The sequence below is a fragment of the Cydia pomonella genome, chromosome 7 (genome assembly GCF_033807575.1).
Source record: "Cydia pomonella isolate Wapato2018A chromosome 7, ilCydPomo1, whole genome shotgun sequence".
Taxonomy (NCBI): domain Eukaryota; kingdom Metazoa; phylum Arthropoda; class Insecta; order Lepidoptera; family Tortricidae; genus Cydia; species Cydia pomonella.
In genome coordinates this window covers 18,266,911-18,282,047 of record NC_084709.1, presented here as the reverse complement: position 1 = coordinate 18,282,047, position 15,137 = coordinate 18,266,911, and the positions used below count along the sequence as shown (strand labels likewise).

The following is a 15,137-nucleotide window of genomic DNA, read 5'->3' as shown; positions in this document are numbered from 1 at the left end:
CAACAACCGCCAAAATTGTGGAACAAATATGCATCCGACTATCCGATCTCAAGTAAAACCGTAGAAATAGGATAGTATAAAACGACCGTCAAACTTCAAAAGTGTGACCAAAAATGAAATGCAAGTGTGTGCATAAATTGTCTATGTGCGAACAAAAATAGTGATGTAATGTTACAACATATTAATAATCTATCGATATTTAACTGCTTTATCGACTACTTTTTCAAATGTGTTTGTTTTTTTAAACATGTTATAGGTATGAGTATTATTACTACTATTAGACCCTATTAGCGCCTATAGTACCTTTAATTTTCTTTTACAGCAGACGCATAGTACATAACAATACTAATAGTGATAACCGAGGCTACAGACGTTACAGTCAATTGAATTTTATTTGTTCATATGGATCCCTCTCTGGGTGAAGGCCTCCTCCAGCTTTTTCCAACTTTCTCTGTCTTTTCCTGTCTCCATCCATTGTTTACCGGCGTTTTCCGTGTGGTCCCTTCCATTTTGTGGTTTGTATGGTCCATCTTCTGTCTGTCATACGGGCTAGATGGCCAGCCTAGTTCCATTTAAGCTTGAGAGCATGGGTGAGAGCGTCGGTTACCTTGGTTATTTCTCTGATTCTTGCGTATCTTATTTTATATATTTTCCGCAGCCCCGTCATGCTTCTCGCCATAGCTCTCTGTGTAGTTCTTATTTTCTCCTTAACTTTGCTAGTGTAAACCCATGTTTGTGAGCCATAGACTAGACATGGCAGGAGACGGGTGCCAGTCACCACTTTTTTAAATGTCATGCTATAGTCTCCCTTCAGAACTTATTTCAGAGACCAGTACTTCTTCCAGGTTATACTTGATTTTCTGTTCCTCTTCTTCGTTACTGGTTTTCGAGAATGACACCTGTTTGCCTAAATAAATATAGTTGTTTACATATTCTATTGTCTCGTTACCAATGATTATAGGCTTTTCATAACTGTTAGTCATCACTTTTGTTTTAATAGTGTTCATTTCAAGTCCTACTTTGCTGCTTTGTTCAGTTCTCATCATGGTTTCTAGCAGCGGCGTAGCGTATGTGTTAGCCGCCCGGGGCCGATCAGAAATTTACCGCCCCAATTTTCGACCAACATCACTTAGACAAGTCATAAGTTCAGTCACAAAGATTTTAACTGATAAAAAAGTTATAGGTACAGTTTTGCAGTATTCTATGTAATATTCGAAGGAAATGGTATTAAATTTATTATTTTACTTTATTAGGTACACTAAACAGATATCGTACAATATCATGAAAAACATACAATTGCATATGATGGCTTAAAAATTAGCACGAGATTCAAAACAAGTGTACATAGCATGCTTTACAAGCGCAAATGTATAAAAAAATCATGAAAAAAATACGCGGCCTCTTTAAGGTGATTTTGATCCCTATTTATTTATTTTTCTGTTTTACATGCATGGTTGAATCGTACATAAAACAAATGTTGTGTCTTTTAACTTTCATTAGATACTTAAATCATGTGTATTGGACTGGCAAAATTGTACATGTTTTACCAAACCTACTCGTTGAATGGCAGTCAAAAATAAGCATGTTACTGAAAAGTACCCTAAGTATGAAGGTACTAGCTGAAGTATAGACTTGTCGAAGAACTAAATGCTGGTGATAAAATAGCGTTATAATAAAGTAGGTTCATATAAATAAACAATTGTGCCTATTTTATTTATGTGACACTGATTTTTACTCCCTTTTGTGAAGTATATTTTTTCACAATCCAGCCGCGTATTCGCGTCTAACGACAATCCCAAAGTAAACAAGTATTAAATAAAGTCGCGATCTAAATTTTAAAACAATTATAACGTTTACGTAATATAAACGTTTTGATCATATAAAATAAGCTTTCAAATCATGGCTAACTTTTTTATAATTAAAAACTTTGTATTATGTACATATTATCAGTCAAAACCTTTGTTATATAACTTATGACCTGACTAGAGAAAGTTGGGTAAAAATGGTAAAATACAAAAATATGTTCAAAAACCAAAACTCGACTACTGAAAATCTGGCTTATAAAAGCATGAAAAAAGAAAAAAATCTCATCTGAAGTAATCACAGAGAAAATATTGTATATTTACATCTTTTAAAAAAATAAATACAATGTAACATAATTTACTAATTTTTGAATACACTGTGGGAACCTGGGAACGAGTAACTCGACAGATTTTAACCACGTATTCCTGACGTAATAAGGTGCAAAAAAAATGACTTTTGAGCAAATTCGACAAAAATGTGTGTGTTTTCTGCACACGACACGTTAGTTATTTTTACATCTTGGTAAAAAACACATTACAGCGCATATGTAATAGTTATTTGTTTTACAAGGGGGCAACGTTGTTGTTTAACAGCTCGTGCTAATATTGATACCCGAGGAAGCGAAAGATTCAAAAATTGAAGTTCGAGCAGAGGAATCGTGACCGTTGCTAGGGTTTCAAGGCACGAGGGTTAAACAGACTTTGCCTCCGAGTAAACACAACATTTTTCACCACACCAATGCGAGAAAAATACTAATTATGAAATGAAATACCAAAAAAATCAAACCAAATCAAATTCAAATGAACGTAATAATACATTTATCATTGGAAATCATCATTTAAAAGTAAATTCGACCAGTTAACATTAGGTAACAACTCACAATTTGCATCTGATTACTTTGCCTCACATGCATGTGGATAAAATTCAACTTTCTCATTCGTTTTTGAACAATCAAGAGAGCCTTTACCCGTTGGTGTGGTGAAAAGTTTTTTTTATTATTTACAGATAATTTTTAAGGTAAATGATTATTTCAGATGATAATGTTTTCTTGTTTCATACGTTTTAGAGCGCAATTTTCAGTAGTCTGCTTTTATATTTGAAAGTTTTTTATTTAATTAATTTTGTGGTTATAATTTAAAATTATTTTACATTATTTTTGTGCCAGGGTGCCTTCAGCACAGCAGCGCACGCAAAGCGCCCAATGCTTTTACATGAGAGCGCAAAAGGCGCCCGTTATGTTATTCGATCGCCCGCAGTGCGACAAGATACGTCAGGCTATGCCCGACTCTTTTAATATGAGGACACCGAAGCCACCGGCATTTAATCGCACAGAGGGCGCTCTGCATTAGATTGCGCGCAGAGGGCACCGTGTTCAATTTGGTGTGACTGTGATGTCATATAGGGTTATAGGTTATAACTATTACCAGGGGGCCTACCGCAAAAACCGAAATTCGCAAATTGCGGGTATCTTTCTCTTTTACTCTCACTAAGACGTAATTAGAGTGACAGAGAAAAATGCCCGCAATTGACGAACTTCGATTTTCGCGGTTGTAGCCCAGCGAACAATCGTGTAGCTCGGCGGTGTAAGCACTCCGGCAGCGATTGACCGCCCCCGCACAGTCGCCCCGCGCCGTGCGCTCCCGCGGTGCATTGGTTCGTTTCGTGGCACGATTTGAAAATATTGATTTCTTAATTTTATATACCGTATTTGCCGCCCCCTCTCATGTGCCGCCGGGGGCCATGGCCCCCCTAGCCCCCCCCTCGCTACGCCTCTGGTTTCTAGACTGCCACAAGGCAGCTTCTGAAAATAGTACTATGTCGTCAGCGAATCTTAGATGACTTAGGTATTGATCATTTATTCTTATTCCATTATTTTCCCAGTCGAGCTTCTGGAAGACTCCTTCTAGGACTGCAATGAAGAGCTTAGATGAGAGTGGGTCACCTTGCCGCACACCCCGTTCTATTTTTATTGCTTGCCCTCTTCTGTCTAACTTTTCTCTGCTGGTGTTGTTCTTATATATGTTCTTAAGAATGTTGATATATTTTGTGTTCACCTGAGCTAGTTCGAGAGATTCCCATATAGCGTTATGGCTGATGGTGTCAAAAGCCTTGCTGTAATCTATGAAGCGTATATATTATAGTGGTTTGTTAAACTCTTTATATTTTTCTATTACTTGTTCCAATGTGTGTAATATGATCAACAGTGCTGTATACGGAGCGAAAACTTGCTTGTTCTACAGCTTGGGCCTTGGGCCCAACACAAACACATGCTAAGTGTTAACAGTAGGCGCAAACTGTTGACTTTTTTTTTTTTACTTACCAATGAAAATTTGAATTTCGCGCCTTTTCCTATTTATTTTCTTATTGGCTTTATTACACTTTTTATGCTGTTAATTTGATAAAATATCGTTACGAAAATTTCGCTAGGAATATCATAATTACCTGTGAAATGAGTATTTTCCTGGGATTTTTGGCACTGAAACACTACAACCCGGCACACAACATGACACCATCTACACTAAATTACTTAATATATATTCTTCTTTTTGATTCTCTTATATTTTTCACGTCAAAAAATACGGCAATATGAACTTGGCCGACTCGGCCGACTTAGAACTCAAAAATGGTTAGGTACGTTTTCTCATATGTAGTCTGCCTCTTTCGCACTCATGGCCTGTTCATATACGTGATGACTTCCCTTTCGCACACTTCATCTGTTTGTCAAGCGAAGCGTTCGACATGTCTCTGAGTAAAACACATCCAGAAAAGACATCCAGTTAAGGTACAGTAAGTTCGTGTTCTTCTCTCACTCTTATTGAGCGTAAGCGTGAGCGAGATGGAAGTGCGTGCCATGGAGTGTGCGTTTTGTACGTGTAAATATACAAAATAGTAGTCGGTACGTTCCCTCAAACATGATTTTGCCGATTTTTAGAAGCAATTTTCTTATTTTTAGCTTTTGTGCATAATTAAAAAAAAAAAAAATTAAAGTGCATTTTAGACCTATTTTCGTGGTTTTTTTTTTATCGAGCGAAAGTTAAAAACTTAGGATTCGAATCGATACAGTCCCTCGAGAAAGGTCTCAAGACTGCTAATTAAATTTATGGCAGCGGTATTGCGATCCAGAAAAGCGCTACCACTTTTAAAAAACTCCGTTTTGTGCAACCATGCAATACCGCAATGCATATTCCAACCCGGTACTCGCTGGCTCTAATTTCATTCACTTTGTTTAACCCAGTGGCGGGGCAAGACTAAAATTTTATGTGGGCAAGGTACATTTAGCGAGGCCCTGGGCTGGTGGCGCAAAAAATGACGAACGTTGTTACGTTGTGTCCGAGATATACTCGTACTTATTTGAGGCCCGAGGCCCCTTGGTCCGCGAGGCCGTAGGCGGTGGCCCACGTCGCCCACGCCTAACGCCGCCTCTGCCCAGACCTGTCCCGATGTTACTTATTAAAGTATGAACTTATCTAGATATATAAGTATGTAAGCTAGTTACCAGCGTTTAATTTAATAGCAGCGTTTTACCTTACAATAAAACGCTTATTAAGCGAAATACCTTATTTGAAGCCTATTATTTAATATTGGCGTTCTTTTTGTCGGAACGTTCGGTTCATTGCAAAAAATGTCTTAGAAATCCTTAGATTCTTAGAATTTTTTGTAAGTACTAATTAAAAGTATTTTAAATGGTTTCAGAACTGAACATATAGGTACACTGAAAAACAAAACCAGAAACTAAGAAAGCGCCATTCAGCTTAATTCTGCTCCTAAAGTTCCCTCAATCATTTGAATCCCATCTTACCCCTATCTGACTTAGTTGACCTGCACCTAATTGGCATTTAAGGCCATTATAGCAAGTATCGGATTACACAATGTTCAACTATACCAGTTAATTTCGATTTGTAATGGTTTGATGTGTTTTACAAACTTGATACTAACTGGATTTTACGAAATTATAATGGTAGAAAAGAAATTCAATTCCTCTTATTGCCGCTTGCCGCCATCGCGGTTCTGAACTAAAGAAAAAGGTGTAAAACAAACATTTGGTCAAACAAGGCAAGTGTTTTTTTTTTTTAAGTTATAAAGAAGTTGTTGTTGAAAGTTGTTGTTGTTGTTGTTTTAGTTGTTTAACCCCTCGTGCTAAATTGATACCTGAGCAAGCGAAAGATTCCAAAATTGATTGATTCGAAAATATAATCTTGAACCTTGCGAGGCTTTGAAGGCTTGTGCCTTGACAAAGTCGTTTATCCAAATGAACTCTATTAAATATTTATCCTTCTAAAACATCACTCATAAGTCAATTCCACCAGCCAAAATACGGAAACAAAACAAATTTTGTTTCTATAATTAGTTAGTTTCTATAATTAGATGCTGTCTTTCCCACTCTCGTGGATAAAATGCAGCTTTGTTATTAGTTTTTGAAGTATCAAGTGAAGTGAGCCTTTTTACCAGCTGCATGTACTCGTAAAAATTAATTCATATCGACTTAACTCTACCATCCTATCAATTAATTGAACAAATACACATATTTATCGATAGATGGCGCTGGCTTAACGTACCATATGGTGTGTAACCTAGCAAACAATGAAATACCTTTGTAATACTTAGTGGCGCTAGTGAGGCGTGAGTTACTGGTGAGTATGAAAGAGACAACCTAGAGTTACAGCTTAACGTATGCGCTCCGTAAATTAGTCGTTATTTTATGTTTTGATAGTGGGAAGTGACAACTATGCGCTCATTTATCTACACGGGTTTCAATTGAACGAACAAGTTAGACTCGTTACACGGTTGTTTTAACGGTGTCCTACGCGATGTGTGAATAAAGTGATAATTAAATAAGTGTACGAAGAAATATGTGTAGCAAATTATTGTTAACAAACACGGTGATGGAAAATTGCGTTACGTGATAAATTCGTATAAACAAACCGGTTTTCGGTCAGTTTGTGTTTGCAGTGTGAAGTGAATATTTGTTTATCATGGCGTTTTCTCTAAATAAATTGAAGAACATCTTGAACACAAATCGGGACAGCCAGCTGGCTGGGAGCGGGAGCCTTGAGCCTGAAATAGGATTCAAATTGTCACTTCACCCCGTCTCCAAGAACCTGTACGTGACGGTCATCGGGGCCCGACACCTTCCGTCCTTGTTTGGGCTGAGCCGCGCACATGGATACCTTGTTAAGGTAACTTCCAGGCATTGTTTTGGTTTGTACCGGAACTTAGCGAAGTTGGAATTTCAATTGTTTCTCTGGGCTTGAAATTGTTAAGACAAGTTTTCGAGTTAGGGATCTTGGCAGAACGGCGAGCTAATTCTAGAAACTTACCTAGGTACTCAATTTAACTTGCTCGCGTGTAGTAAGACGTAGCGATTAGGCACTTAGCATTTAATTCAAATTAGGTAACCGTTAGTACTAATTGTATATGTAGCTACTTAGTTATAGTTATGATAAATAGGTACTTTAGCTTACCTACTTAAATACTTACTATAGGTATCTAAAAAGAAAATAAGAAATAAGCTTTGTTTCGAATATGAATACTAATCTAAAATAATCTAAATAAAATTTCTATATAGGTAATTCTAATATGATGAAATTATGAGTGATTCACGAAATTACCCGAATGCACCCTACCGATGTTTTCAACTCCAGGAAATACTAGTTCTTAGTTGTAAAACTTATGGTAAATTATAATTAGTAGGTAATTGCGTAAAACCACAAACTGCAAACAAATGAACAAAAAACCTAGGATGATGTAATCCAGTCATAAAACAATGGAATTAAATGTAGTAGGTACAGCAAGCCACATCCGTTTGTTTATTCGTTTTCCCGCAACGGCCAGCATTTTCCCGTCTATTCCCAAATTAAATATGTAAGCATGAATAAAATAGGTCAGTATGATAATCAATTGAAATAAATAAACTAATCATTTTTTTTAAGGGAGGAGGGAAGTTGGAGTACATCTCGCTCGTATTTAGTTAGTTCTGGTTTTGAGCTAGTTGCCAATCATATGTTGTGCCCAGGTATTTTGCGTAAAACACGGGGTAGTATTACTGAACCACTACTTCAGCTCCTCCACGAAACCCAGCAAAGTCAAAAATCTCCCTCGTATTAAATACTTGTAAAGGCGGTATTACTGCAATGTTCTGCCGCCAAAGTGCAGCACTAGCGCATATTGTAAACCATAGAGTGACTTGTATTATGCATCAAGGCGGTTTGTTTGCAGAGAGCCTATCGCGCAACGAAATTTTGTTATTTGCTTTTCTGTCGCTCGAATATACACACAAGCTTCAAAATCTTCGAATTTCCATTTTTGTGTTTCGCGGTAGGCCCTCTGCATGTGCCACCGAGATATCCCTCCTAAATACTTTACATTAAAACAAGACACGAATCTAATTATCAAACCCAACGGCCTCGCGTAATTCATGAATTCTAAACAAACCTATTCTGATCACGGCATTACGATATTTTTAGCGCCTAGGCTTTTTTTTAGGTGTATCATTCTCTTATTTTAGAAGTTACAGGGGGGGGGGGGGGGACACACATTTTACCACTTTGGAAAAGTCTCTCGCCCAAACTATTCAGTTTAGAAAAAAATGATATTAGAAACCCCACATGTATGGGTTTGATGAAAACAATTTTTTTTTTTATTTTATGACGTATTAAAAAATAACTACATACTAGATCTCTTTTTTTCTATTTTTGTGTGAAAATCTGAATGCGGTTCATAGAATACATCTACTTACCAAATTTGGACAGAATAGTTCTTATAGTTTCGGAAAAAAGTGGCTGTGACATAAACGGATAGACAGACGGACATGACGAATCTATAAGGGTTCCGTTTTTTGCCATTTGGCTACGGATCATCATCATATTGAATAAACCGACATATTGATAATTCGGATTTACTCGAATACACCTTAATAATTCTGCATTATGAGGGCGGGTTGCATCGTGTACAATCTACGATTTGAATAAGTGGCATACTTAGTGGACAGTTGGACACACAGAAGGAGGTTCACGTCATCTGTAAGCGTTTGCGTTACGGTTACGACTAGCCGTTACGTAACAAAGTAAAGGGGGGGCTTTGTGAATTTTGACACGTAATTAAGGGCACACGCCATGAAAAATTTACACTAAAATTAGACTAAGAAGATGTCACAAAAATAATGGGAATCCGTTTAGGGACATATTTGGTATCGCGTTCTGCGGTGGCATCATGGTTCCATTTTTATCACTTGTCACTAAGCCCGTCACTTTCGCGCTTACATACTTGTTAGAACGTGACAGGCATGGTGACAAATGATAAAGAGCCGACCATCATAGCCCTACTGATTACGAAAAAGTAGAAGAATTTATTTATGGACGCGATAAACTTGGGCTTTTAATGTAGGGTTGGATGGCTCGACCCATAGAACAAAATATATTAAACGGATCGCTACTTTTTTGTTACACCTTTGTACCTATTTGCAAAGGCAGGCTCCAACCAAACCCTTAAAAACGTAGGTTCGATTGAAAAAAATGGCTAAATACTCGTAGGTATGTCTATCTTCATACCAAATCAGAGCAGTATAATTTAAGTACTTATAAAATAGCTAGTGATATAAGAGGATAGGATCTGACGAGTAATTTAGACAAAAAGTTAAAACCCGCTCGAACTCTCATTCGCAAGTCCTCCGTCCTATATATATATATATTATATCCTCCGTCGCAAGATTCTCGGTGCGCGCCATATCTTTTGATTCCTTCTAATTTCCTGGCTTTGCGTCCCCACTTTAAGGCTAAACGCAATTTTCTGATTGACCCATTATTCGCAGAGAGATTACCCCTTTATCCAGATTGCTTTTCTATTAACCAGTGTGATGGAATCAAGTGACTATTTTTGTTTTTAAATATTGAGCGTGCGTGCGAATGCGAGGGGACCCGCCGCCGAACAATCATACTGCTCCGCGGGCTCGCTGCAGGGCCGCTCAGGCCGGTGCACGCCCGCTCACGGCTGCTCACGCCCGCGCACGCCCGCTCACGCCCGCTCACGCCCGCGCACGCACGCTCACGCCCGCTCCGCCGCCGCCCGCCGTGTGTGCATTGAGCTTTAAGTGTTACAACATGATAGTAGTGATGGTCTACTTTAAATCGGCAAATTATGGACCTAAGTTGGTACTCGTATGCACATTTTACGGTGTTAGGTATCCAAACGTCAAATATGGCACTGAAGAATTCTTGTACTGAAAATGGACAAACTTTACGTATGACCTTGAGAAGAAGAACACTTATAAGTTAGTGTTTCTTAAGTTAGTGTTCTGTCAGCTAGTATTTGTATTAAATATATAAGACTAATGGACGATTGCTCCAAAAGGTCGTTGTTATTAGGTCATACGTAAAGTTTGTCCATTTTCAGTACAAGAGTTCTTCAGTATAACTTACGAGGGAAACTTGTTGGTGCTGATACGGCACGATACTTATAATGCATAAAGTATACAATTGAAGGGAGAATTAGCAAACTAGAGAGGCAGAGGAAGAGGACGTGTATTTTTGGACCTAGCTAAAGAAGAAATCATCGTAATGACGTATCAGGAGCTAATAACAGTGGCAGAGAGAAAAACGGAATGGCGATGGCATCGACAAAAGCCAGGGCTCTTGAAATTATGATGATAACTAGCTTCGGTCCGCAATTTCGTCTGGATGATGATGATGGTTGATAAAAAATATCCTTTGTCCTTTCTCGGGCCTCAAACTACTAACTAAACTTGATATAAATTAAATCGTATCAACACTTTCAGCGGTTTAAGCGTGAAGAGGGAAAAGACAATAGTTATTTGTTTTACAAGGAGGCGAAGTTGTTGTTTAACCGCTCGTTCTAATATTGATACCCGAGTAAGCGAAAGATTCCAAAATTGAACCATGACTGTAGCAAGTGGTTCGAGAAGTGGAATCATGAACGTCGCGAGGGTTTCAAGGCACGAGCGTTAAACAAACTTTGCCTCCGAGTGAAACACAAAAATGTTCACCACACCGACCCGAAAAAAATAATAATTATGAAATACCAAAAAATTTAAACCAAATCTAATTCAAATAAACGCAGTAAAGAAATTGTCATTGAAAATCATCATTTAAAATTCAATTCTACCAGCTAACATATCAACATTTGCATCTGATTAGTTTGCCCCACATGTGGATAAAATGCAACTTTCTCATTAGTTTTTGAACAATCAAGAGGGTCTTTACCAGTTGGTGTGGTGAAAAAGTTATTTTCGCATTTATACTGATTATTTATAGGGTTTCACACTGCGCGATAGGTTTCTTATGCAACACTGAGAAGCAATTGAATTAATTAAAGACGGCCCCTCGTGTTGCCTCTTTAATAATTACCATATAATTGCTTATTCTGCGCCAATGAGTTGGAGGATACAGCTAGACTTAGTTATTGTGCCTGTAATTGTGTAGGTGTATGAAGTAAGAGCGCAAATGCAGACTACGCCGTTATAAAAGTAATTGAGGTTTAATTGTGGTTTTCAAGCAGTTTTATAAGTACCTTCCTTGCGTGGGGACTATAGCCCGAGGAGGCCTGTGCCTGCAGTGGGACGTATATAGGTTTACTTTATTTATAAGTACCTTAGCCACATTTATGGCTTTATGTCAGCGTATATTTCTTGTTGATTGCGTTTTAGTTGAAACAAAGTGACATAAAATAGCTATTAATTATCGTTTGCGCTTTATTAAAGGCTTTTTGGGTCTTTGTTTAACAACCTTTCTTTAAAGAGAGCACAGGAGGGCTTGCAAGTTAAAAGTATTTTATAAAACGTGACCCATGACCAGGACCTTGGTAGCCTGTTACTAATACAATTCTCCCCTCCGTTTGGTAATGTAATTCCGGTTATCCCATTTTTAAAAACGCAGGTGTGGAAGCGTGAAATAGCAATTATGAAGATAAAAACCTCTTTTCTAGCGCGCGAGTTAATTTTACCTGTATTTTGATAAAACGTTGGCCATATTACTCAGCCCCAATATTAATTTTATGATTATTTACCATTTGTTCTTTGAATTTAAGCTATCAGTTAGTTTGTCGGCCTTATAGTTTAGTCGGTAGTGACCCTGCCTACAAAGCAGGATTCGAATCCTGGTAAGGGCATTTATTTGTGTGCTTATCACAAATAGGTATTTGTTCCCGAATTGTGGATATTTTCAATACATATACCGACGACCGGTTTGGCCTAGTGGGTAGTGACCCTGCCTCCGAAGCTGATGGTCCCGGGTTCAAATCCTGGTAAGGGCATGTATTTGTGTGATGAGCATGGATATTTGTTCCTGAGTCATGGGTGTTTTCTATGTATTTAAGTATTTATAGATATTTATATATTATATATATCGTTGTCTAAGTACCCTCAACACAAGCCTTATTGAGCTTACTGTGGGACTTAGTCAATTTGTGTAATAATGTCCTATAATATTCATTTATATTTATATAAGTATTTATATATAACTACATATTATATTTATCGTGCTCACCCAAAACACAAGTCATATTGAGCTTACTGTGGGACTAGCTCGATCTGTGTAAAATTTTATATTTTACAGTGAGTTCAGTGGTATAATTTTGGGTCATAAGCCTACTTGCCTTGTTTTGGGATTACAAAGAACTCCTCATGTGGAATTTAACATGAGATTCAAAATCAGAAACTTTACGCCGTAAAATTTAAGATTATTTAATAGATTAAGCCCGTCACAGACGGAGCGATAATATATAATTAATATACTGTAAGTTACCGACGGATTAATCACCATACACGCCCACGATACCAAAATATATATCGCTGTCCGTCTAGCACCTACATTGTGGGAGATAAAATATACCAAAATATATCGAAATATACGTAAGGTATCTTAACATGCCTCGCTATAAGATATCGTAAATACCAAAATATATATTATAAATTCGTATGTGTACTCCGTCAAGTGGTACGTAAAATATATCGTAAGATATCTTACATCTTTTGGTATATATTATCGCTCTGCTGTATGTTAAAAGCCCACTGATATGGTTCTAATTGAAACCTTTCTAATACCTTGCATCTGGGTAAAAATGACATATGAACTGACAAATAAAATCATGTAGAGAACACCAAACACAAAATGTGATACCTATTATATTTTCCCCAATTATTATAACGGTTCGAACTCAGCATTACATAACAGAAGTCGTCTACGGTTTCGAGACAGTGGTCCGCTGCCAAAAGTGCCAACTTATATGGACTCAGAAGTGATGAGTATGCAACCCCTTACTGCAACTTACTGATCTGAGAGTCAAATTTTTAAATGGACGCTTGCTTGAATTTTGCTGAACAATCTCATTTTGACATTACTTGCAATGAATCATCTTGCGCTTAGGTATGCTTATATGAAATATGTCGTAGGTACCATCAGGTTCAAATTTTATGAATGATTTCATTCATAACTTGTCCACGCACTTTTGAACGCTACTGTACATCGACAAACGGCAAACGAAAAGACAAAACCGGATAAGTGCGAGTCGGACTCGCCCACCGAGGGTTCCGTACAAATTTAAGTTATTTTTTATTTTATTTTTAATTCTCAAAAAATATTGTTTTGAGATTTTTTCCTGTAGTTGTAGCGTAAGACAATATAACTTGCATTATTTTCATAGTTCTAGATCTACGGGATGTACCTAACCTATTAATTTTGATTCCCTTGAGTGTCGAAATATATGTTTTATGCGGTTTTTTTCAAAAACTTAAACAGAGGTTACGTCTCCATATCCTTGCCTTATTCCATGTAATCTAAAATATAAGATTAGTTCTATATTAGATAAATATATAATGGACTTTGTTTCTAAAACAAAAGTTTTTTTATTTTTGCGGTATAATCGACCGTATCTTTTTTCTCCGTTAACATAGAAGTTCGATTTTTTTGCAGCTTCTACGGACTGTAGACCTCAGTATATGGTTTTAATTTCAACTCGATACCTCCACGCGTTTCCAAAATAAAGGGGACAGACAGACGGACGGACCAATAACAAAGTGATCCTATAACGGTTCCGTTTTTTCCTTTTTGGACACAGAACCCTAAAAATGTATTAGGATGACAGCTGCTACTAAAAGTCACGTGACTACTTCCATAGGTACATTACATTATTTAAGTTTTAATAAGCGTTTTATATCAACGATTGTCATCTTGACTAGGCCCCCTGTACTTTTATCACGCGCTCCGTTTCTTTAGTTGTTAGGTTGTTACGGGTCCCGAGGGTCACAATTACACCATACTACCCTCTCTAATCTGAAGGTCGCTGTAATCCGGACGGTCTCGCCGCGAATTGCCTTAAAATGTGCTGAAGAAAATGTTTTTGATGGTCACGACATTTTGTTTTTTCCCCAATTAAGAGTGTCATCGAAATTAAGTGGGAAAATGTGATGCAGGAGAGTATACTTCACTGAATTTTAGGATTCCGTAGCCAATTATTAGCGATGTCCTATATCTCTTTCACTCTTTCGTAGCAAACCATACACGTGTGAATGAGAAGTTTTAAGTTCCTGACAAGAGGTACCTATTCTAATTGAACAATTTATTATGGACTTGAGTTGGTTTTGACACGACCTTAGTGATCGTCTAGGTTATTGGCGTGCATTATACGCACGACTTCCACTTCATTTCGTATGGACCAATCAGCGTGACCGATCTTCAAGTTGTATCAATTTAATATCAAATCAAAACCGTAACTAGTTGTCAAATCTGAGTCGGGATCCTGCTCGTCTGATTGGTTTGAGGATTTTGCCTCACCTGCGCCTAGGAATAGGAAGGTAATTATGCTAGCTTGAAAGCTAAATAAATACGTATTAATAGTCGTAGTATCTGCCGAGTCTGGATTTAAAAACGATTTATCAAGAAGTGGGGGCAAACGCAAATCTTCTTGATTACGATTAGAAAATTCACACGGAAACTAGATTATATTTGCAAGGGCAGAATCCAAATCCAACTAAAACCTTAAAAAAGTTAGTTGACTTGGTAGATAATAATCAACAAAACATGTCTAATTTTCATTTACAAGTTTCAGTTGTATATCGTTACCCTGCATACCATACATACCAGTATGATTGATGATGTTTACAGTAAACAGTATAGTTTGAACGAGAATTTCGTTTGAAACACACAAATACTTAGTACCAGCGAGTATCTAATACAAAAATTTCTCACTGGTCAAAAATTTCTCGTATATAATCGAGTACAGCGATCGACTTATTCGCAGCTTTCAAGCCACATGCGAAATTCCTGTTAAGTAACTGATATTTTTTACAGCAGTTGACTCTTTTCAATTGCTTGCAGACTTCTGAT

The 15,137-nt window shown here is 37.4% G+C and overlaps 1 protein-coding gene across 1 annotated transcript in view; it reads left to right on the top strand.

Annotated features, from left to right (window-relative positions):
• Positions 1-6,429: 6,429 nt before the first annotated feature.
• LOC133520052 (uncharacterized) overlaps positions 6,430-15,137 on the top strand; it is a 50,115-nt gene continuing 41,407 nt past the window's right edge. The window contains exon 1 of the mRNA XM_061854339.1: positions 6,430-6,980. Within this exon, the coding sequence (XP_061710323.1) occupies positions 6,777-6,980 (204 nt within the window). The 5' untranslated portion in view covers positions 6,430-6,776. The remainder of the gene's footprint in view (positions 6,981-15,137) is intronic.